A 24739-nucleotide genomic window follows, 5' to 3' on the forward strand; every position below is an offset into this window, starting at 1 on the left:
CTCCTCTTCCTCTCTGACTACCCTGCCTTCTCTTCCTTCCTTCTCTGCCCATCCTTGGGCACCTCCAACACTTCCGCAGGGCCCACCTCTAGCCTGTACCCATCCACGGAAGTCCTTCGAAGGTGGCAACCTGTTCCACATTGCTACTCTCAACTCTCGCTCTGCTGTCAAACATTCCTCTAACATCTGCCATCTCCTGGAAGAGCTTGATTTGGATGTATTTGGTCTTATCGAGACTTGGTTCACGGCCAGCTCTGTCATGAGTTTTGACACTCTCCTTCCTAATGGCTACAAGGTCCTCTCCGAACCCAGAACTAACCATCCCGGTGCTGGTGTAGCCATGATTTTCCCGGAGTAGATCCCTGCTTCTGTAACTCCAATGCAGGACTACTCCTCCTTTGAATGCCTGGTCTGCAGGCTATCTATCTCTCCTGGCCTCTCTTTCACTGTGGCCACTATCTACAGGCACCCTGGCCAGGTGGATTTCTGAGCTCCGACCTTATGGGTAGAGGTTCAGAAGGCCAGCCTAGTTTCTTGGAATAGGGTAACCTTCTGGACAAGCCAGACCAACCAAGGTAGCACAGGGGTTGGTCAAGACTAGTTCTCAGTAGGATGAGAGTGATTGAAGGCCCACAATGAGCACACATGGTAAATGACACCACAAATTACGCTCAGTCAGGTCTATAGGCCTTTTTAATGAAACACAAGATTAAACTCTAGTAATATTAACAATTCTAACACAACCATATAATAGTGAACATATATACATTAACTATTGTCCTGTAGCAATATTAAGCAGGTATGGATCCACAACCTGTAACAGAAGAGGGTCAGACAGTGCAAATACACTTTAGGCAATTCTTCAGGAATCACAACCCTAACTAGTAGGCAGTGCAATCCCTATGAAGTGTGGAGCCTTGTACAAAATGGGTCTTCTTCAAGGGACTGTAGTGTCTCAGGAATCAGAAATAGGATGGTAGCTCAGGCTACCCTAACTAAGGTGAGTGGCCCTTGGGGGACACTCGTGCATAGGTCTATGCATGCGCCTAGGGGCCACCAGTAAGTGGTGGAAGTACTCAGGACCCTTGATGCAGTCTGGACCAAACTTCGCCAGACTGGTCCAGTTCGCTCGCAGGTTCAAGTCCAGCAGTTGTATGTCCCTCTGGCTTTCAGGGGCTGCATTCTGGGACTTCAGTCGGTGGTGGGACAGCAGCCTTTTCTATACTTCTGGGGAAGGGAACGGGTCAGTTCCACTGCAGGTCATCTTAGGGCACAGGAGGGCACTGCAGCAAAGCACCCATGAATGTCGTCACCACAGCGTGGCGGCACGGGTACAGTGTAGCCTCGGGTTCGGTCAGACTCTCCTAGTTCCTGATCTAGGAATGCTCCGTGTATGAAAATTGGCAGCAGAGTGCCTTCGCACAAGAGCTTACGGTTCCCAAAGTCTTGAGTAAAGACTCAAGACAGCAGCGATTTCAGAGCAAAGGTCCCTCACGAGCTGGTCACTTCACTGGGCAGTCCAGGAACACTTCCGAAGGGGCTAGTTTGCAGGTTAGGCAGGAGGTGCTGAGCACAGTTGGTGTCTCAACTCCAAATGGTTGAAGCACCCTTGCAGGCCTTCTGTGATCAACAAAAAACAGGGACAGCAATGGGACAACAGCGGGGTCGTGGTGCCAAACCTTCCAGCAGGTCTCCAACATTTCCATGGATCTGTTCGTTCAGTTCAGGATACTTGGCTCCTCTACTAAGTATGGTGAGAAGATCGACCTAGAATGGGTGTAGAGTGCCTTCCTCTATCCAAAGTTTGCTTCATGCCAAAACGTAGGGCAACCAATGGAGATCTGCTGACATTCAACCATCACAGATGTGGACCAGTCATCGACCACGGTGGTCCCAGTAATCCCAGCACACCAGACATCCTGGCAGCCAGGATGTGTATTGGAACTACACAGGTCCAGACCACGTCCTGGGCGCACACACGAGGCATGTAGGAGCCCGCAAAAGTCTTGGCTTGTGCGGGAGCCTGCGGGAACCTGCATGATAAAATAAGGAATTTCCCGGGTTGGCTCGACCTGGAGAAGGTTAAGAAACAGGTCTCCCAGTACTGACAGCCTGAAGGGCATGTCAGTTTCCCTTTAAAGAAATGAGCTAAAGCTCAGCGGAGTGCAGCAGAAGGCTGTGATACTCTGGTAAAAGTCAGGACAGGATAGGAAATCAACAGCAAAAGGTTAAAGGTTAGGGGGTTCAGAACTGGAGGGAACATTAACTGGGCTGACCTTCCCTCCTCCCTCCTTGCCCCTATCTGTCATCTTCTCCTCATAAGAGACCTGAACATCCACCTGGATTCCACCAACCCCTTTTCAAGGCTCTTTCGCAACCTCTGCAGCTCTCTCTCTCTCTCTCTCTTTCTATTCTTCCCTCTGGCCCGACTCACTCTGCAGGACATACCCTGGATGTTCTGATCGCCTCAGACTTCCACCTCTCTAACCTTTTCACCACTCCTCTCTCTGGGGGGTGACCACTTCCTACTCTCCTCAGACCTCTCTCTCTCTCTCTCTCTCTCTCTCTACCCCTCAGGTCAAGCCATCCCCAGCACTGCCACCTACCTTCTGAGTCATCCAACCCATGAAGCGTGTGTCAGTGGGGGTTGTTGCTGCTAATTTCTCTCCTCCTCCTACACTTTTGGCTGACTCACATTCTGACACAGCCCTCTCTAACCTTCATCTCTCTATCTCTAACACTCTTGACATCCTTGCCCCTGTCACGAGGATCTGCTTGAAGCCAACTTCCAAGTGCAACTCTTGGTACGATTCCAACCTTGCCACTCTTAAACATAAGTGTAGGGGGGCTCAGAGGAAATGGAGGGCATCAGGTGCACCAAACTGGCCAGCTGACTGCTCCAAAGACAGTAAAGGCTCTCTGTCCTCTCTAAGAAGAGAGCCTATATCCAAGCCCACCTCTCTGTGGCATCTAACAACTCAGCCAAACTTTTCAAAATCTGCAAGAAGCTGGCCAATCCTGCTGCAGTCGCTACCTCTCCTGTTCCCTCCCAGGCCTTCTGCACGGCCCTGGCTTTTCATTTCACCACTAAAACTCAGGACATCCTGTCCACTCTCTCTTCCTCTACCTCCTCTTCCTCCTCCTCTGCCATCCCTGGCCCGTCTTCGGCCGCTTCCCCTCCTCCTTTCTCCTCCTTTCCTCTGTTCAACCCTGATGATGTTTCTAGACATGTCCGATCTATGAAAGTCTTGTCAAAGCAGGTTCTCTCCTGCTCATCCAGAACCATCAAGGACCACATTGACACCCTGGCTCCAGCCTTGACCGATTTCTGCAATTACTCCTTTGCCACTGGAACCTTCCCCTGCCCCTTAAGCACTCCCTTGTGTACCTCCTTCTTAAGAAGCCCTCTGCTGGTCCTTCCTCTCTGGCTAACTATCGCCTAATCTCCATCACTCCTTTCCTAGGCAAACTGCTGAAAAAGCTGGCAATGTCCCAGCTTAATCTGCATACTGAATCTGTTGGTTGTCTCCATGACCACTGGTGTGGCTTCAGAGCTACCAGAGGCTTGAAAACTGTTCTCCTGGACATCCGTGAAGACTTGTTCTCTAATCCTGGCTCTAATCTTCCTTCAGTCTTCATTCTCCTCAATCTATCCTCTGCTTTTGACAGTCAACTATGCCAGCCTGCTCAATCGCCTCTGTGATAACCTGGATATCACTGGTCAGGCTCTGACCTGGCTGAGCTCCTTTCTCACTGATCAACCCTCCCAGGTCCAACTGGGTTCTTTCCTCTCTCTCTTCTATCTCTATATCTACTTTTGATGTTCCCCAGGGGAAGAACCTTTCACCCTGGCTGTTCAACCACTACCTGGCACCTCTGTCCGACCGTATCGCTACATTCTGTTCTAACTTTCAGTGTTATATATATGACACCTAGATCTCCTTCAGGCGCCCCTCAGCCTTCTCTCATAACAGACTGCCGGGCTGCAATAATTCAGGAATGGTGTGCTGCCAATGATATCTGCCTTAATACCAGTAAGACTGAGATCCTCCTCATCAAGACACCTGCTCCCTCTTTTGCTCTTTCTCTCTCTGGCCGCCCACCCTTGGTCCTCTTCCTGTCCCTTCCTGTGAGGCTAAGAACCTTGGTGTCATCTTCGACTCCACTCTTTCCTTCTCTCATGTAGTGTGTGTGTGAAAATGAGCTAAACAACATGACCCTGATGTGTAGCCCTTTTGGACATTCACTCCCAAACCGCAATAAAAGTCTATGTTTTTGCGAGACATGCTTTCTACAAATGTTGAAATATTTTAGTATGAAGAAAATGAGCTCACAGTGGAGGATAGTTTTCACATTGTTCGCTCAAGGATGAGCCGAGAAGGGCATTAGAGATGTGCAGGTGTATTGACAAGGGGTGCTGAGAACGAGAGCATGGGAGACAAGCTAGGTTTTTCCACTGTCTAGATTTTTCCACTCTTGCCTCCCATGCTTGCTGTCTGTCCTTCCACTGGGGGCAGTCGGCAATTTATGTGGGCCAGGGATTCGTCCTCATAACAAGAGATGTGCAATCCCTATGAGGTGACAGAGAATTGGAACCCTGGGTGTTGAAGTCTCGCTGAGAGGGAGGACACTCCACTCTAGACCCCGTTAGTTGATGCGTGATCTCTCTGCCTACCTGCCTCAGGACTAGGTATTGTTGTCATGGCCGAGATAAAGCCTTCTCCTACAACAGAACTAACAGTGATGTATACATAATGGTGTTTATGCTTGATCATGTATTCATGTATAATCGGTGGCATATATTTCTTAGTGATATATATATACTTATGGAATGTAAATAAAGAGCCTGTAAAGAGCCAATTATTTTCCAACTAATGTTATAAGTGTACATCATTGCCTTTCTGAGTCCAAGAACTTTTAGTCTGTGTAGTAGGATAAGTGCTGAGGTCATTACACATGTCTGAAAAGCCAAACATAGCAGCACTGTGAGCAGGGTTCTTGTGCTGTAATTGATTCAAAGAACTCAAACGAATCTGAAGCATGGACACAGAAAGCATATTTCTTGAGTTTTGTATTTGGGAATTGTGTGTTTTGTTGTTTAGGTTTTGATAGGGGACTTGAAAAATCCATCGAAATCATGAGTTCCTTATTTAGGAAAAGGGGAGGTTTGGCAGGCAGAGATTGTACTGAGGTGATGATCGCAGGGTAGACAAAGAGCCCATGTGATAAATTGGCCAGACTTGGGCCTGTGGAGCAGTTTTGAGTGAGACCTGGGATATGAGTAGATGAGAGGCGAGTCCGGCCGAGGTGGCGGCTTGCTTGCGACAGACATTCGTAGAGAAGGGAAAGAAGTGCTCAGCGTTGGGCAGACAAGGTTGGATTTTGTTGCATGCATTCAGAAAGATGCAGCAGAATGTAGATTTGCAGGCGATTGTCTTGAGGTTGAAAAAAGAGTTGGCTGCTGAGAAACAGATTGCACTAATACAACAACTTTGGATGAAATTGCATCATGATAAGGCAGATAAATATCAGGCAGTTGCCAAAAGAGCTACTGTAAGAGTTGCCTGATGCAAATATCAAAAAAGAAAAGGGAGGGTGAATACCTGTAAACTGGCAACAAGTAATTGCCTCTGCAGGGGTTGTTTGGGATTCTGACCAGTAGGACGGGGATGTATTTGACAGCACTAGTTCAGAGAGTGGTTCAGAAAGGGTGATAATGTCTAAACCATGGATAGACAGGAAGGAAGTGACCATTAAACCAGTTATGCGTAGATGAGCTGGGCCAAATCTGACTAACCATGGAGGTGGTCTGGTGGATTTGACAACATTGGAGGATTAATCTCAGCAAGAGGTTTGGGAAATCATTAATCGATTGGAACAAAGGGCTGGTGAGTCTGTGTGTATACGGCAGGCCTTCTTGTGGATCCGACAGATTCTCTAAGGTTTCTGCCATTGTCCCATGAAACCCATATTCTGGATGTATTGCATGTAGGGCTGCCTACTGATACCCAGGGAAGAGAGTTAAAAGTGTCTTTGTTGCAGTTAGCTTCTCAAGGGTGTAATCACAAGTATCTGATTACGTCGGACTGGAAGAGGTGTACACATTTAGAAAAGCAATCCACAGGCTTAGGAGGATGCTATGAAAGAAGCCATCCATATTGATGATCCCAAACATATGGGGGTAGTGGCATTATCAGTTTCAGCCCAAAATACAATCATTCAAACTGCTCCACTGGCCTACTAAAATGTAATCATGACTTTGCTGGTGGGGATGACAGGTAATTTAACAAATTAATTGGTTGATGCAATCAGCCAGTAATCCGACCTGGGGGAATGGGACAAAGATGAAAAGTGACCCTGTGAGAAAGAGAGGGGGGCATAGTGACAGGCGGAATCCTGGAAAGTGATCCAACAGTAGAGACTCTTGTGTGTCATGGAAGGTCATGTTGTTGGTGCTACTAAAAGATAGAGTGCCACAAGAAGACATTGACGGGATTGAAAGATGTGATATGTACTGGTTATATAAAAAGTGAGGGCTTGATTTATGGCCGTTGAGGGCAGGTGAACTTGAGTTGAATGTGTGTGTACATGAGAATTACACCAATTGGATAATATGGCAAAAACAGGTCAGGCAGCGTTTTCCATTGGCTTATGGACTAGCTGTTTGGCTGCCGACTTGGCAAAAGAATGGGTGTAAAATTAATGAAAAAAATAGTTATGGGGAAAAAAAACTGTGGCAGGATATTGCAGAAATGTTGATGCATAGTGAGGTGACTGTGTATCATGTGGATGCATATTGCGCGACAGACTCATTGGAACGTTAGTTCAATTCTGTTGCAGATGAACTTGCCAAAATTTCAGCTACGTACATATGGTCTGAGAAAGATGATCTGGAAGAGATTGCTAAGTGGGCCCACCAGAAAAGAGGGCATTTTATAGAACAGGGTACTATCAGGTGGGCACAAGATCGAGGAATTATCCTTCCTTTAGAAGTAGTGAAAACAGTGATTTTGCAATGTCCAGTGTGTCAGCATCAGAAACAGAGATCCATTCAACATGTGATTCAAGGCACATTTAAACAAGGTAAATTACCTGGACAAATTTGGCAAATCAATTACATCAGTCCAATGCCAATTAGTAGAGGATGTCAATATACGTATATGATTGTAGACACGCATTCAGGATAGTTGATGGTATTACCATGCAAAAGAACTGCACAGTTAAATACCATTAAATTGTTAGATCAACTGGCAGTGTACTATGGTGTACCTTTACAAATTCAAAGTGACAATGGGTCACATTTTAAAGGAAAACTGATTCAGGTCTATTGTCAGGAGAAGGGCGTCAACTGGATTTTCCATGTCCCTTATCACCCTGAGGCTTCGGGACTGATTGAGAGAATGAATGGTTTGTTGAAAGAACAGTTGTGAAAGACTGGTGATGGTAACTTGAAAGGGTGGTAGAGCACATTCTGGACGTAGTACAAGTGTTGAATAACAGACCAATTGCAAATGGTGAAACTCCATTAATGCAATTTTTAACACCAGCTTTACAAATGAAACCAAATAGGGCATTTGAAACGTTGGTGTATTGGGAAATGTTACCTGAAGCTCTGGCTCCTTATCGAGTGACACCTGAGTCTGCAGGGGTGGACTTGCATTCTATGGAAGAGATCAGACTTGAACCTAGAGGGATCAGTGTTATTGACATGGGAATCGGAGTACAGATTCCATCAGAACATATGGGATTGATTGCTGCTAGATCTGCTTTAGCATTGTGAGGGATCCGGGTACTAGGAGGGATTGTGGAGACAGATTATCAGGGAGAAATAAAGGTGATACTGATCAATAGTGGAGAGAAAATGTTGCCTATTCATGAAGGGGACAGCGTGACTCAACTGATTATCATCCCTGTGAAATTATCCATGGTGAGAAAGGGAGAGCCACCCACTGGTAACTACACGTGGAGACAAAGGTTTTGGCTCATCAGACCAAATAGTTCTGGGAGCAAAAGTTTGAGTTGAGAAACCTAGTGGCCCGCCAGTTCCGGCAGATGTAATTGCAGCAATAGAGGATCAAGCTGTTCTAGTAATGGAGCCAGGAAAGAGGAAATGGAGCCACATTCCTGCTGACAAATGTTATTTGCATGAATGATGTACTTCACTCATATCTTGTTTTTTTTGTAATCTTTTGTTTACAAACCCTGTTTGTGATGTGGGTACTTGTGAGCTTGTGTGGAGTCCATTCGGGAGGGTCCGGGGACATGCAAAAAGATGCGACAAATGTCTCCATTGTACAGCTGACTCTGATAATCTGAATGACTATTGCTAGTTTTGATGTTACCACGTTGCCTAATGCTGATTTGACTGTTTTGTCAAGGAGACATTGAGACCATGGGTGTGATGCTTTGCACTCTTCTGCGACATCCTTGTCTTTTGTGCAGCATGGCTAAGCTGCGATTGTCAAACAACCTGAGAATATGTGGGTTTTTCTATCCCTTCGGGTTTTGAACATCTCACACTTTTGCTTGGCTGATGTTCATGATGCTTTGAGCTTGAATTCGACGTGTTTTGTGGCCATACCAATGCCGAAACCTGTGCTACAACACATTTTCAGAGTATTGCGTAATGATACTCTAGTGAAGGACTCGGATTTGCGAAATTCCTTCTCTGTTTATGAGTATTGCAAATTTTGTTCTGACACTGATCGTGTATGGAGGAATATGACGTGTATTGTCTCTTACGACATTGCTCCAGCTGATGTCTGCCATATGACTTGTGATCCTCAACGCATTGGCAAATGTCAGCAATTAGACTTGACTGATGAGAAAAGCGGAACAGATTTTGAGACATTTTCATGTGCACGTTCTAGTGGTGCATGTACCGATGTGTCTTAATCAATGTTTTATAATTTTACTGGTGTAGTTGCCAGCCATCTTCGGCATCTGAAAATTCCTACAGGTTGGCTATTTTCCTGTGGTAACTTTACATACACCTACATTCCTGCAAATATTTCTGGTGGACCTTGTGCTTTAAAGCGGCTCGGTTTGATGATGTTTCCTTTACAGCCTGCGATTCATTGAGCTACACATTCTGTTCATCATATTGGCCTATTGCCTGATTGTGATTCTAATGTGCATTTGTTATCTGAACCTGAGGATTTAGCACTTGCATTTTCTTTGGTGGGTGTGTGGGGGATTGCAGTTGGTGGTTATGAATCCTTGATTAGGTTAGCTTATGTAGTGGTTAGGATATTTAATTATACCTCTCAAGCTTTGATGGGACTGCTTTTGGACAGCAGACATTTTAGAAAGGCTATTTTGCAAACAAGAGCTGCCATAGATTATGTGTTTTTAAATGATAATTTGGGTTGCAATGCTGTTGAAGGATGTGCTGTTTTGATTTAAATTACCATTCCCATTCTATTGAGAAACATATTGGTAATTTGAATGATCTGATTTCCTGAGTAACTCAAGATCAGGCCAGGATTTGGTGGGATAATATGTTTTCCTGGATTCCTGCAGCATTGCGCTATGCTTTTGTTTGTATTTTTGCAATAGTTTTGGTTGTTTGTTGTTGTTGTCTTTCATGTATTCCTAATTTAGTAGGGATGTTTCATCGGTTTCAGAAACTGTCATTTGTATGATGGGGTATGGTAGTTGATTGTCCAAAGGGTGGATTGTAGTGCGTGTGCATAAGTGAGCTAAACAACATGGCATCGGTGCGTGGCCATTTTGGGCATTCACTTCCAAACCACAATGAAAGTCCACTTTTTGAAGTCAGACATTATTTCTGCAGTGGTTGCGATATTTTAGTATGAAGCAAATGAGCCCCCAGTGGAGGATAGTTTTTGCATTGTTTGCTCAAGGACGAGCCGAGAAGGGTGTCAGAGATGTGCAGGTGCATTGATAAGGGGTGGTGAAAACGAGAGCATGGGAGACGAGCTGGGTTTTTCCACTGTCTAGATTTTTCCACTCTTTCCTCCCATGCTTGCTGTCTGTCCTTCAGCCCGGGGCAAATTGCAACCGATGGGGGGCAGGGATTCGTCCCCATAAGAAGAGAGGTGCAATCCCCATGAGATGACAGAGCATTGGAAACCTGGGTGTTGAAATCTCGCTGAGAGGAAGGATGCTCCGCTCCAGACCCTGTTATTTGATGCGTAATGTCTCTGCCTACCTGCCTCGGGACTGGGTAGTGGTGCTGTGGCTGAGATAAATCTTTCTCCTACAACTGCACTAACAGTGATGTATAATTATGCTGTTTATGCTTGTTCATGTATTCATATATAGCCAGTTGCATTTATTTCATAGTGATATGTATACCCCTGGAATGTGAATAAAGGGCCTGTAAAGAGCCAATTATTTTCCAAATAAGTCTAAGTGTACATCATTGCCTTTCTGAGTCCAAGAACTTTTAGTCCATGTAATAGGGTAAGTGCTGAGGTCATTACACGTGTCTGAAAAGCAAAACACTCCTCACATCTCCAACGTCTCTAAGAAGTCACACTTTCAGCTGCACCTCCTCAGAGGTATTCTGCCTTTTCTCACTTTCCCCCAGAAGATCACTATCTCTAGAGCCCTGGGCCTCTCCAGGCTGGACTATTGCAACAGCCTCTTTCTAAATCTGACTGTTTCTACTCTTCAACCTTTACAACTCATCCTGAACAGAACCCAAGGATCGTATATCTCCAGGTTTGAAATCTCTGCCTGACTCCCTGTGGCTGCAAGATTCAAATTCAAGGCCCTTTTCATGGTCCACAAAGCTTGGTCTTGGACTGCCATACCTCCCTCCACCTTTCTCTTCCTAAACATCTTCCTTCTCGAGCTCTCTGCTCATCCACCTCCAATTCTCTGAGGGTCAGATGCTTTTCCAAGCAGAGAATGGGGGCGGATCTCTTTCCTCGGCTGGGGCCTCCCTCTGGAATAGCCTCCTTGCCTCTCTAAAACTTGAGCAGAACCACTTCCAGTTCCGGAAGCAACTCAAGAACCCCCTTTTACTTCTGTTTTCTCTCTTCCTCTCCCCTGCTAATGTTCCTTACAGCTCTGCACATTAGTCACCTGGCCACCCCTGAACTCTGGCCCAGGCTCCTGCATGTCCAGTTACCCTTGCACTGCCTCTGGGTCGCCTCAGCACTTAAGGATATGTATCTGTAACCCCACAGTCCCTTCTCTTTGCACTTAAGAGCCACCCTCTGGCAGCACTTATTGAGTCACCTGCACTTCTCCTCACCCTTCACCTCCCTTGACACTTCTCCCCTCCCCTCTTCCCAGAACTTGCACGATCTGAATGACACAAGGCCTAGTAAGATCGTTGTTTGCCCTCCTTCTGTTTCCCCCTCCTTGTCTTGTCGTGCCTAGAAACACTTGTGTACAGGCGCGTTATAAATGACATATCATATCATGTGTATTTTCATTTTCAAATTTATTTTTTATAGAACCTTGATTAGACATTGCTTTTATTTTGGCATCACATTACTATTGCTGTTGGGATGCTTTTGTGCTCGCTCACATAGCCTGCCCTCCGCCTGTGCCATCTTGAAAGTCGAAGGAGGCATGGCTTTCAGGTTGTGTCCGTGTCACCTTTATGATTGGGATCACTGCTAGTTTAGAAGTAGCGTGGGGCTGAGTAGGCGCTTCATTCACTACTCACTTCAGCTGAGCAGTAGTCATTTCTTCACAGTGCTATCCTTAGTGTCTTCCAAATGGATACAGTGAATGACAAAACTTCAAATCAAATGTGTGCAACTATGGACCCAATTCACAAATGCGCTTTATATTGGCAAACCCCCATTGGAAAACACGCTGTGAATTAGGCCATATGTGCCTAAAGACAGAATGCTTTATTTTGGTTATTTAAAACAGACCATTGGAAATTAATGGCTTATATTCTTCCTGGGCGTGTCAAACATTCTTATTTACTCTTTCAATGTCTTCCAGTTTCATATTCAAGTAGAAAACCTTACTGCAATAGTAATAATTTTGTACACGCGACATCTGTACTTACATATTTCTTTATAACTGTATGTTTATCCTGAATACCATGAAAAGAGAAGGGGGTGGGTGAAGAAAAAACCCAATGCGCACAGAAATACAGCAACACAAGCCAACCAAGCCGTGCTGCTATAAAACATATGCCAAAGTAAACACGTGTGCCGGGGTCTGCTGTTGCTCTGCCCCGGAGGTAGAAGGCAGGCAGCGCAGAAGGGAAGCGAACGGAAAGGAGGGGGGACAGGAAGGCACAGGATGTGGCTGAGATGCTGCGCCCTAGCTGACAGCATGAACTGCCTTATTGTGAGCCCCAGTCACCCCAGCAGCCGCGCAAAACAGGACATACCTTTCCTGCTCAGCTGGGCCGCGTAGGGTGAAACGAAGCAGCCCCCCTGGCTCTGAAGGGGGTGCCAAATGAAAATGAAATTGTATTTAGTCTGAGCTGTGCCTAGATCGGGTTGCAGGCTGACTGCTTCGGGAGATAGCGCAGCAGCGGCCGGGAACGCATGCTTTGCATATGAAATGGGAGGGGAAAGTAATCTACATAATCAAAAAAAGCTGTGCTGCGTACATGAGATGGAACACGCGGCTTTGGCTTTCCAGCAGAAATAGGACTGTTGCACATGATACCATCTCCTTAAATTGTGGCTTTTGCGATCATGTTTGAATTCAGTCGTTTATTTTTCTTTACTGGAAATCTGTCCGATGTCCTCAACTGTCAGGTTGACGTATTTTCCATACGTCTTTACAGCTGTTTTTTGCACGCACATGACACAAAACTCCAAGGGTTAACGGTCACCGTTAATGGCAACGGTGACCGTTAACCCTTACCGCCGTACTACGAGGTCCCTTTGCGGGTTGGAGGAATTAACGCCTGCTTCTTGCAGGCGTTAAGTACCAACCCGCTAAGGGACCTCGGAGCTAATTACGGCACCGCAAAATTGCGGTGCCGTAATTAGCGCCTTCCCCATTCCCATAGAGCCCTATGGGGCAGAAATGGGAATGGGGAAGGGCAATGGCGGAAAGGGGATTTACCGCACCTCCAACCTTGGAATGGGGCGGTAAATCCCCTTTCCGCCAAGGCGGTGCCGGTAATTTACCGGCATGGTCCAGGGTGCTAATAGCACCCTGGATTACCGCCTTCCGTGTAATGAGGCCCCTTATGTTAATCGATGAAGGCAACAACGCCGTGAATGTCGCCGGCAGGCTCCATTCTTAAGTCACTTTCATACACAATTGTTTCCGTCGTACTGAGACCGGGTTTCCCATTAACATACCTACAAGAAAGGGCGGTACCCTCGAGTTAATCCTTCCTAGGGTCTGTGTGGTATTGCCTTTATCGTTTGCAACATTGCATTTACACAGAGTGCACATTGAACGCATGAACACGTTGTAATGTGCCTAGTGAAACACTTAAGGATTTGCAGAATCCTCAGAGACAGTGGGCCTCATTACGAGGTATGCCTGCCGGCAAAACCGATTCCGTGTCTGTGTCCTCGGAATGAGGACTTACCGGACCATTCCGAGTTCGGATGGCCCGGTAATTCCTCACTCGAGGACATGGACACGGTTCATCCCCATTCCCATTTCAGCCCCATAGGGCTGAATGGGAATGAGAGAGGGAGTAAACAACGGGCCATTACGAGATGGCCCGTTGTTTGCTCCCTCTTCCCCTCGCCGGACCGGTATGCACGCCTGGTTTTCCCAGGCGTGCTTAACGTGTCCCGCGAGGGGACCTCGTAATGTGGCAGAACGGGTTGAACGGCGCCGCAGCCTTTTACGGCGCCGTTTAACCCGTTCCGCCAGGGTCACAATGAGGCCCAGTATGTTTTGCCATTCATGGGCCAGAGGTTGTCAAAAGCAATTCTAACTTATTTTCCCCCCTGCAATGCATCAAGATAACATAATAGCATTTGTCTATTGAGCAGTGGTGGGAAACTCTGGAGATTTACTGGTGGGCCTCAACCAGTACTTAAAAAGTGAGTGCCAGGGCCCAAAATATCTTGGCTCACTAATGCCAGCGCAGCGTCTTCAACAGCCCAGCTCAGTGCTAGATTGGCCCACCACCAGCCCATCACACTGCTGCTGCTCCATGTCACACTGAGCTGCAATAGTATAACATTGTTAAAATGTCATTATTCCCACTTAGCTCCAGGATCCACGTGCCCAATTAGAGCTACATGGCAAATTCCATTATGCCCCGTTAACATAGTATGAATGCATTGCATTAGGCCCAGTGTTATCTTGTTCATTAGGCCCAGTTAGCACGGCATGGCCAGTTTATATTAGGTCCTGGTTAACAAGGCCAGTGTTCAACAAGGCAATGATTGGAAAGAGATGTGGTTTCCAGTGCTAACTATGCTGGGGTGACTTTTTTCCTAAACCTGATCCACCATCTCCCCCACTGCACTACATTTTGCAACTTTGGACACAACTATTTAACGCTGTGCACTTCAATGGGAACACTTAGACTTAGAAACTGATGTAAAGTCAGTACATATGTATTACAGTTAAATATATAAAACAATAATAGAATCCCACTGCATCATGTTAGAACCTGTGTTGCTTCATGTACACTACGAAGAAATACAATTATTGCATGAGCTTCACCCATGTTTTGCATGTTGCATTCACATAATATAGCCTCGCTGTGCATACACCAGTTAACATATACAAATGCTAACATGTATAATGATGATCTGTTATTTATATAGCACTTTTACCAAAGCACTGTACTTAGAACATGTTAACATAAAATGATCTCACAACCCAAGTTTCTACTCTTTTACCAACCTCAGAACGATGAAAGGGTAAATTGGCCTTGAGGATTTGACTCTGCGACCTGCATATCACAACAGATCACAGCAGCAAGAGGTCAGCCTGCTGAGCTATCCTACTTATGTACTGAGTAATACACATGTATTTTGCTCAAATATGCCCCATTCCAAGGACTCACTGATTATCCCTCTTTCAGGCAGAGACTGATTCAACCATGTACAAAAGCATATAGGTATGTGGCAACTCCGAGAACATGTGACTGACTGTGCCCCAGCACAAGTGGCCTTTATGAAATACTGGCCTCTTAGGAAACGCACTCTATCCCTCAGTAGAAAGGCTCTACTACGCAGACGGTCAAGTGACTAAAGTGGTGACTGTGGTCTCAGGTAACCACGAATTTAACTCCTTACTAGGTGAAATTGTGTAAACTGGGGCACATCTCTTTACCCTCATGCCTAAGTTTCCTTATATGCCAATATCAGGAACACTGCCGAAATGCCAGTGTACAAGAATTCAAAATTACTGAACTAAAATGAATAGAATCCAAGCAGCTTCACATTAGAACTGGAGCTGTTTCATGTGTTACATGGCCAGACAATTCTAAGGAGCGTACACATACGACTCGCCTTGATGCACACATGATAATAAAATGTTGCTACTTATTTGTGGACTAAATGAGAGGTGTTTTTCTAGAGCGCTATATGTCCCACTTGAAGCGCTTGCCTGCCATGCTACGGTGTCATGGTAGATGTCCGTCTCTGATGAGAGCTTCTCACGCCTTACACGAGACATATTCAACTGGCTTAATAAAGTGATCACAATGAGGCCCTGGGGGCTCCACCTGCACCTGACCCCCTGAGAGCTCTGCCCCACTGCCGGGGTGCTAAACCGGATGCCTTGGGAGCGCAGTCTTACATTTCTATACGCTGTATGTCCCCCCTATGTGAGCTCTGCCTTCACTTGCTGGTAGCTGTAGCTGGGCCCCTGAGAAGTCTGCCTCAATGAACCGAGAGCATTCACAGTCAGTGAGCACCTGCAGTCTTTCTTCTCTCCCTGATAGCTGCATCAAGCCCTGGGAGAGCTGCCTTCTGTCTCTGATACAATATGTACCACCCCCCCCCGCCAAGAGCTCTACTATAGCTCTTTGACAGCTCTATACGTGCTCCTGAGGCATATCCCATATTTGGCTGAGAGCTCTGCCTAAGCCCCTGAGAGATCTGGCATCACTCTCTGATAGCTCCATCCGACACCCTGAGAGACCTGCCTTCACCCTCTGATGACCTCATCTGGCACCCTGAGAGATCTGCTTTCAGATCCTGACACTTCTGCCTCAAAAGAGTGCCACTGCCGAAAAAAGAGTGCCGGTATTAGCCACTGGAAAACACTGGCACAAATTAAGCAATGGCCTCAACACCTTTGGCTTCTTTTGCGTGGGTACTTTGGTTTTCTGCTCTCCCGTCCCCTCTACCAGTCATCCCAATCTCACATTTCTTCAATCTCTCCTAATCCCCCATCCTTTGATGTGCATTATTTGTGATAAGTCTTCCAGTATGTTATTCCTCACTCTTAATACTTTTTAATTACTATGTAGATACAAATGTGTTCCAAAATACACTGTTTGGGTCCTTTTAAAAATGTTCTAGGGATGGAGAACTCCCACTAAACCCAAAATAGAGGGATTGGGGTTGCTTCCTAAATAAATTACCTAGCATGGTGCACTGTAGGACAACTTAAAAAATTTAAATAAAATCACCCCTAGTGACACAGCAATAGTATTTTATTGTTTATTGACACATTTCACCCTTCACTATCTGTTTGCATACTGAAAATAGCTGAGATTTGTAGATTTGTTCAATACTCTCTTTCATTGATTCTGAAATGATATCTCCCCCTTAGAAATATGTTCTCCCCCATGAGACAAACCTAACCCCCCCATTTGAAATTGTCGACCAACTGCCTACGGAAGGTTTTAGAATAGTCCAGTCAGGAAGGGAGAGTCTTTGTAATCTTTTGTTATGTGAAAAGTTATATGATGACTGTAACACACTTTATATAAATAGAAAACAACAAACTATGTATTTAAATACTGCAGAGCTTTCAGCTTGAATGGGGAGACCTAGTATCACAAAAAATCCTCCCCCTTGAGGAGCGAGAAGTTGTCCCAGAAAAAACTCTCTCCCTTGTCCCTTTCATGGGTCCGTGCGGACACATTATCAGAAAAAGAAATCCCCCTTGAAGGCTGCAATTGTGCATACAAAAAAAGGTCCCCTTTGAAGATGGAGGGCCTGATTTACAAAAGCATTTTCAATGGCACTTTTCCCATTTAAAAAACATTTTAGTAAATCAAGCCTGCAGCCTCTGTATCACAATAAACAAACTCCCATTGAAAATGGAAGACCATAGCAGAATTAAATCCTCCACCCCATTAATGGAGGAGACTGTGTCGGAAACACCTCTCTCCCTTGTAGATGGGGACTCTGCCTCAGGATTAATTCTTCCCCTTGAAGGGAAAGAATGCATTTCAGGAAAAACTCATTCTGTCTTGAAGGGGGAGACTCTGTATCATAAAACAACCACCCCTTTAAGAATACATTCTGCCCTTGGAGGAAGGGTCAGTTTATAAGAAAAAGAACTGAACTATTGAAAGGAGCAGCCCTGTATCCGAGTAAAACATGTTTGATGAATTGGGAGAGTCTGTATTAGAGTGTTTTATCCTTCTTGAAGGGGAGACTGTGCATTGGAATAAGGTTTATCATAAAATGAGTGAATTTAATAATGTGGGGGAGACCCCACATCCTCCCTCACCCCTCTACCTTAACTAATACCCTTGCCCCACCCCACACCTATATTTTATTAAAAACAACCAAACATTCCGAAAAATAGGTAAACAAAATACGGTAATTTCTTTGTTTTTCTTTTAATTCAATCATTGATCTAGATACCTTGAAATAACACTAGGGGAGAATCTGTATCTGAATTCACATTCCCTTGAAGGAGTAACTGCATCACAAACAGTTCTCTCTCTTGCAGGGGGATACTCTGTCTCAGTACAAACTCTCCCCTTTGAAGGGGCATAGTCTGTATCAGAATAAACTCTCCCCTACGAGATAGGGACCATGTATAAGAAACATGTTTTCCCATTGAAGGGTGTGACACTGTATCACAAAGGAAAACTCTGTATCAGAATATATTCTCCTCCTTAAAGTGGGAGACTTAGGGCCTCATTACACGGAAGGCGGTGATCCAGGGTGCTATTAGCACCCTGGACCATGCCGGTAAATTACCGGCACCGCCTTGGCGGAAAGGGGATTTACCGCCCCATTCCAAGGTCGGTGGGGCGGTAAATCCCCCTTCCGCCATTGCCCTTCCCCATTCCCATTTCTGCCCCATAGGGCTCTATGGCAATGGGGAAGGCGCTAATTACGGCACCGCAATTTTGCGGTGCCGTAATTAGCTCCGAGGTCCCTTAGCGGGTTGGTTTTTAACGCCTGCAAAAAGCAGGCGTTAGAGCACCAACCCGCTAAGGGACCTTGTAGTACGGCGGTAAGGGTTAACGGTCACCGTTGCCATTAACGGTGACCGTTAACCCTTACCGCCGTCCGTGTAATGAGGCCCTTAGTATCAGAATACAAACTGCCCTTTAAAGGTTAAGGCACTATATCAGAATCATCTTTGCAATTGGAGTAAGTGACTATGTCTGAGAAAAAAGTTTTCCCCTTGAAGGTGGGTACACTGTATCAGAACATATTGTAAGGGTTGCCCAACTTACTGGGCTATCCCTAATTTTAAGGGTGCCCCTAATCACGCTCACACTAGGCTAAAGTACACCCCCAGACTAAAGTACACCCCTTTAGGGAAGTAAGGCCGAGAGTTTATCTTGGAAGGATAACACATTTATTCTTTACAGAAATGAGGATGGAGGCAAAGAACATTGCTCCCTGAATGGCCTTCTGTCCCTCTTCTGTTCCTTTCTCCTGCAAACTGGTGCAAGGCAGGAGCTTTTATACTCATGACCTGCTGTAGTGGCATCGCTGGATATGGGCATGGCTTTATCCCAACTCGTTCTGCTTCCATACAAAGGATGCTCTAGTCTTCCTTTCTTCATTATCAGCAATTTCTGTTAGGACATGCTACTTTACATATTGCTACCCTACATAGACACACACTGCAGCCTTACAAACTTTTACAAACCTTGTGGCCTAGCCCCAGGAAAAACTAAACATTTCTATAACTCATTTTCATTCATACTCCACTAATTTTACTCATATTTTTATGTGTTCCTGTAATTTCTTTTACATCTGGTTTTCATAATTCTTCATGTTGTGCATTGAACATGTTAAAATTCCTGGGTATCATACATGGGCTTTTGACAGCTGCTGAGTTACTTTGTGCTGCGCTGCCAGCCTTAGTGACGCAAAACTGCATGAGCCGTGCAATCCATTTTCAGCACCTGCTGCATTCTTTCCGGCGTAGAGCTTGCTTCTATCATGCTTCAAGATTTTTAGAACTGCATAGATTTTGACATTTATAAATGTATTCAGCTAATAGTTATTTTGCAACTTATATTTAAATAATAACGGCCTTCTTTTAGTGCCTGCCCATGTCTGTGCATATGGTATTATTTGCATGAAAAATCCTTCTCAGTGCCCTTCCTCCCCCCTGGTACCTTGTAGTGCCTAGAAGCAATCAAAAGAAGTCTTGCCTAATTCTAAAGCGCTTGGGAGTGTGGAAGATTCTAGTTCCTTCCCAACATTCCACCTTTTCATTACTTCTACAGTAACAAACTCATCCCCACCTGACATATCTACAACCCCAGAAATATTAGTTTGTGTTTCGCTGTTTATTGTATGGCAAGGTGTTTTAGATCCCCCAAATGATACCATCATCTTTGCACTATTAGGGACTATGTTGACACAACATTGGAGACCTAATTACCACATGCAGAAGAGGACCAAGAAGTATATGATAACTGGAACCAGTATTTTTATTGCTGCCCCCAGCCATGACCAAACCCAATCAAAGGCAAGCGATAGCTAATCTGTGTTCTGAACTCCACCGTCTTTCTCCATTTGAACACCTAGATTGTGCACCACCTCAATGACGTGGGATTGTGACCCATTCTCAGCATCCTCGAGGGGTACAAAATTGCAGCAGCTGCTTACAAACTCCGCCTTCTATGGCTGTTAGCAAAACCAACATGTAGTGGTTTTGCATCATCATGAGTCTCAATGCACAGAGCTCTACTTTGATGGCATTGAACCCTTTTCTGTGTCATTGGCCAGATGGACTAGGTCTCATCAGACTATCTGCACCCACTAGGCATTAGCAGATGCTTGCCCCCCAGGAGCCTAAAAAATGAAAAGAAAGTCTCTGCTGAGCTAAAAAAAAAAAGTCGATACTCATCAGGTATTTGTTGCGCTCACCTGGTATCCACAGGGACGCCACCCAGCTCGGTTGCTCGCTGGTATGCTTCTCAGCTTTGCCCTGATGTGGTCTGCGGGGAAGGTTCTGCCTGAAAATACCACAATTGTGGACATGATACATAACGACATTGCCTGCCTCATAGACATCCGTAAGGCCATCCCCCCTCTACTGAAGGTGGTGTCTGTGCTCCACTTCCTGGCCACAGGCACCTACCAGCACACAGTAGGGCAGATGCATGGCATATCGCAACCATTATTCTCACGTAATCAAGTGCTCAATGCCCTCCTGAAGCACACTGGCGACCACATATTCCTACCACGGACTGCCCAGGAGATCTCCAACACCAAAGTTGGCTTCCATTCATTGGCAGGCTTTCCAGGTTGCATCGGTGCCATCAACTGCACCCATGTGTAATTCGTGGTCCCACATGCCATGGAGGTAGTGTACCACAACCGTAAATTGTATCACTCCATCAACGTGCAAATGGTATGTGAGTCAAGCAAGATCATCACACATTGTTGTGCCCGATTTGCCGGATCAACCCATGATTCAATGGTCATGCGGAACTCCACGATACCACGCTACATGGAGCGACACGCAGGGCAACGATCCTGGCTACTCAGTGAGTTGCGTGTCATTCTCATGGCATTATGATGTGGGAGATGATTGGGAGGAGAGATGCATACTTCACCTGGCTGAGAAGGGGGGAGAGATGCATACTACACCTGGCTGAGAAGGGTAGGGGGAGAGATGAATACTTCACCTGGCTGTGAAGGGGGGGAGAGATGCATACTTCACCTGGCTGAGAAGGGGGGGAGAGATGCATACTTCAGCTGGCTGAGAAGGGGGGGATGCATACTTCACCTGGCTGAGAGTAGCTTTGAGGATGGACCATGCTCATGCCCCAAAGCAGGCCAGACTGGACCTGACACCTGACACCGAAATGCAGGATGTAAGCTGTACTACTATGAAAATGAGGCACTGCTGCAACCATTCCACAGCCATCAACATAATCAGACCGTAGTCCCTGCAATGCAACACAATGCAGCGACATGCTGTCAGTAGGGCCAATGCACATGAGCTATTTACATCAGTAAGAAGGATAGGTGTCCATAAGTGCGTACAAAGGAGTCACATGAGGCCAAAATACATGAGCCCACTCCTACACCAACACAGAGGTTCAGCATACCAACATGGCAACATCAGGTGCGGAAAGTGAGATCATCTAGAGTCTGGCATCAACGGTGACAGGATAACAGCATACAATGAACTACACATCACCTAGAACATGAGAACAATCGGCGTGGGCAACCACAGTGCATGAGTACTCATTAGGAATAGGACACCCCTGCGCCCAGTAGACGATGGCACACACACCAGGCGATCACATGGATACACACATTGTAGTTCCATTGAGTATCTCTATTCATGCATGGATATGAGGATGCAAACAGGAAATAAATGCATGCTATTGTGTCATTGATACAGGTCCCATTTGATGTAACCACTTACACATTACCATTGTTGCACACATGCAGGTGATACTGGCTATCCCTTGAAGAGGTGGCTCCTTACCCCTGTCCGGAACCCGCAGAACAGGCATGAAGAGGACTACAATCGTGCGCATACACATACCTGTGTGGTGATCGAGCACACATTTGGCCTTTTGTAGGCACGGTTTCGCTGCCTCAGCAGGTCCGGTGGGGCACTCCTGTACGGGCATGAGAAGGTGGGCAAGAGCATCATGGCATGTGTCATTCTACACAATATGTGCATCAAACGGAATGTGCCTCTGCCCCCTGATGTTGAACTACAACCACCTGACGAGGGGGATGAGGAGGTAGGAGATGGGGCTGCACATCAGGGGGGTAGCGATGCACTGGAGGGACGTGCCTTGCGCCAGACTTTGATTAACCAATGTTTCTAATACACATGGATGCGGAGTGTGCCATGGAGGTGGGACTCAGGGCACTGGCTGTGTCAGGGACATGGAGACTGTACACTGTTCACCAATAAAGCACACATACACAATAAGCAATGTCCGGACATGTGAATTCTCATTTCACAACAGGTGTATTGAACATATAGAAAATAGAATGTGCACAAGCCCTCCACCCTACACACCCTATCCCCCCTCCGCCTCCCCCCTCAAATACCCACACAACCTCTCCCCCTCTCACTCCCCCTCAACTACCCCATACGCCCTCTCGCCCTCCCCCCTCAACTTCCCCACACATGGTGTGCACTTGCATGCACCATTAGTCTTCAAGAGTTCGGAATGGCAGGCTGCACCTACACCCCTTTTCCACTGCCAGCATCGGGTGGACCCCTGTCTGACCTGCGCAAATTCTGACCAGACCTACGCAGGGGGCTGGTCTGTCTGTAGCTGGCATTTGAGGAGGTGCCTGGTTGTTCAAAAACCTGTGGGGGATGGAACTCCAAGGCTTCCACCATGTGGGTGAGGACCTGCCTCACTGCCGCCAATTCACTGCATATGTCTCTAGATGTGGACTCAATGGCAGCTTTTAGGGACACTGCACATTCCCTGAATTCCTCCCTTGCCTGGCCACTTTCAATGATGTGCTGGGTCACCAGCCCAGTCAGCTCCTCCTGGCGCTGTTGGACTACCGTGTTCCCCTCTTGCCTGTCCCGGACACTGGCGGATGTCGAAGGGGCATGCAACATGGTTGGTGCTTCATGCATGCACCCTGTGGGGCTGAAGCTCCCTGGCCATGACTCCACAGCAGACAGCTCATGGCCGCTGGTATTGTGTATGCTGGGTAGGGAGAGGTGGGGTGACTGCAGGGGGCCTGTAGCGGTAGGTGTTCCGGGTGTCGCAGTATGTTCTTTATCATCTGACACGGCTGCCGTGGCAGCTGACTCCCCGACAGTATTGCTGGCAGTGGATACAGTGCCTTCAGCCACTGGCTCCTGTGTGGTGGTGGCTGGTGTGGGTGCTGTGGGTGTGGACCTATTGCACAATGGTGCTGTAGGATCTTGGGGTGTGTTGGGCTTATGATGTGGTCCTGTTGTCACTCTTCCCCTTGATGTTGAGGGCCTGTTTGCCCCCTCCATGCCCCTGGACTTCTTGACTGGTGTTGCAGGCTTCTCCCTGGGGTCTTTATCATCGCTGTCAGATTGTGTGCCTGTGGGGGACCAAGAGAGGGAGAGCATTAGTGATGGGTCTACATGCATCAGGCATGCTTTGGGGTAGGTGCATTTCTATGGAATGGCAGGTATTTGCCGTTGGAGTACTGACATACGGGTTCCTTGCCTTTTGGGTGGGTCATGCAGGCATGCGTCTGAGATGACACATGTATGGGGTGCATCATGCATGTGGATAAGATGGTGCTGTGCACTGCCTGTAGGCAGGGTTGCACACATGTGTCTGGTGGACCCTGCTTTGCATCATTTCACTGTGAGTTCGGGGGGATATCTTCATGGTTTGCAATACAGTGGTTTATTTGTGACTCCTACCTGCATCAGCCGATGACGGGGCTCCTCGCTCCATATCCCCCACTCCGTCGATTGACTCCATCCCGATGGTGGTTGCACAAATCTCCTCCTAGAGATGCATCTTTATGAGTGAGCCGCCTCTGCCACCTGTTGCCATTCCCTCGTTACGGTTTGCTGCAAGGATGTTCCTTACACGTTGGCGCAGGTCATCCCAGCGCTTCTGGACATCTTTCACCATGCGTGGGGTGGTTCCTGCAGCACTCACTTTACGTGCTTCCTCCGCCCAGATCTCTTTTTTGCGCAACAGTGCTGGTCGACGCATATCAGTCGAAAACACTACATCCCCATTTTCAGCCAAGGTGTCTGAGAGCATGTTCAGCTCTTCTTCCGAGAAGCACTCCTTGCGTAGGTGCGCAGCTCCTTTTTTAAGTGCCTTGGGCATTCTTATATGCTGCTGAATTATATTGGGACAGGTGTGGTGTTGATGTGGATCCTGGGTGCAGAGGATGGCAATGGATTGTGTTTTTCAAGATGGCCGCCATGCTCTTTCCCGTTCCTGTACGATGACGCTACTTCCGGTTCCGCTTATTTACGGTCACTGCTATTAGCGGTGACTGCTATTTGCGGTCTCCGTTGATAGCGTTTACCACTAATGCCGGAGGCATGGCTGGCGGTGTTGCTATCTGCGCTTCTCGCGATGCCGCTAAGGGTGATTTTGGGGTCTTTTACGGCATGGCGGTAAGGTCCTTACCGGCATGGCACAAAGCTTGTGCCCGCGAAGTCGTAATGGCCCTCTAATAGCAGGCTCTTTGCAACACGGACAGGTTATTTGCTCCATGCCGGTAAGGACACTGACTTACCTCCAAACTCGTAATGAGGCCCATAGTTTGATCTCTTCTTTCTTTCCCGCTGTTGAAATTGTTCTTTCTCTGGCAGCATACCAAATTCTTGTGTGATCTGCAAGTTTCTTTCTGCTTCTTTAGGTGCTGGAGTGGCTGTTGGTATCTTGGCAGGCATTTCTTCTCCCGTCAGGTGTTCTTCAGGGATTACTAGTGTCACTGAGTGCAAGTGGCCAGTGAACACTTGCCCCTCCAGA

The 24739-nt window shown here is 46.7% G+C and overlaps 1 protein-coding gene across 1 annotated transcript in view; it reads right to left on the reverse strand.

Moving 5' to 3' along the window:
• LOC138525999 (nuclear apoptosis-inducing factor 1-like) overlaps window positions 1-24085 on the reverse strand; it is a 58803-nt gene extending 34718 nt beyond the window's left edge. The window contains exons 1-2 of the mRNA XM_069636290.1: window positions 23812-24085; window positions 22551-23333 (exon numbers count right to left, since the gene is read on the reverse strand). Of these exons, the coding sequence (XP_069492391.1) occupies window positions 22551-23333; window positions 23812-24085 (1057 nt within the window). The remainder of the gene's footprint in view (window positions 1-22550; window positions 23334-23811) is intronic.
• Between the last annotated feature and the right edge of the window lie 654 nt (window positions 24086-24739).

The sequence above is a fragment of the Ambystoma mexicanum genome, chromosome 7p, assembly GCF_040938575.1.
Source record: "Ambystoma mexicanum isolate Mex_15411 chromosome 7p, UKY_AmexF1_1, whole genome shotgun sequence".
NCBI lineage: Eukaryota > Metazoa > Chordata > Amphibia > Caudata > Ambystomatidae > Ambystoma > Ambystoma mexicanum.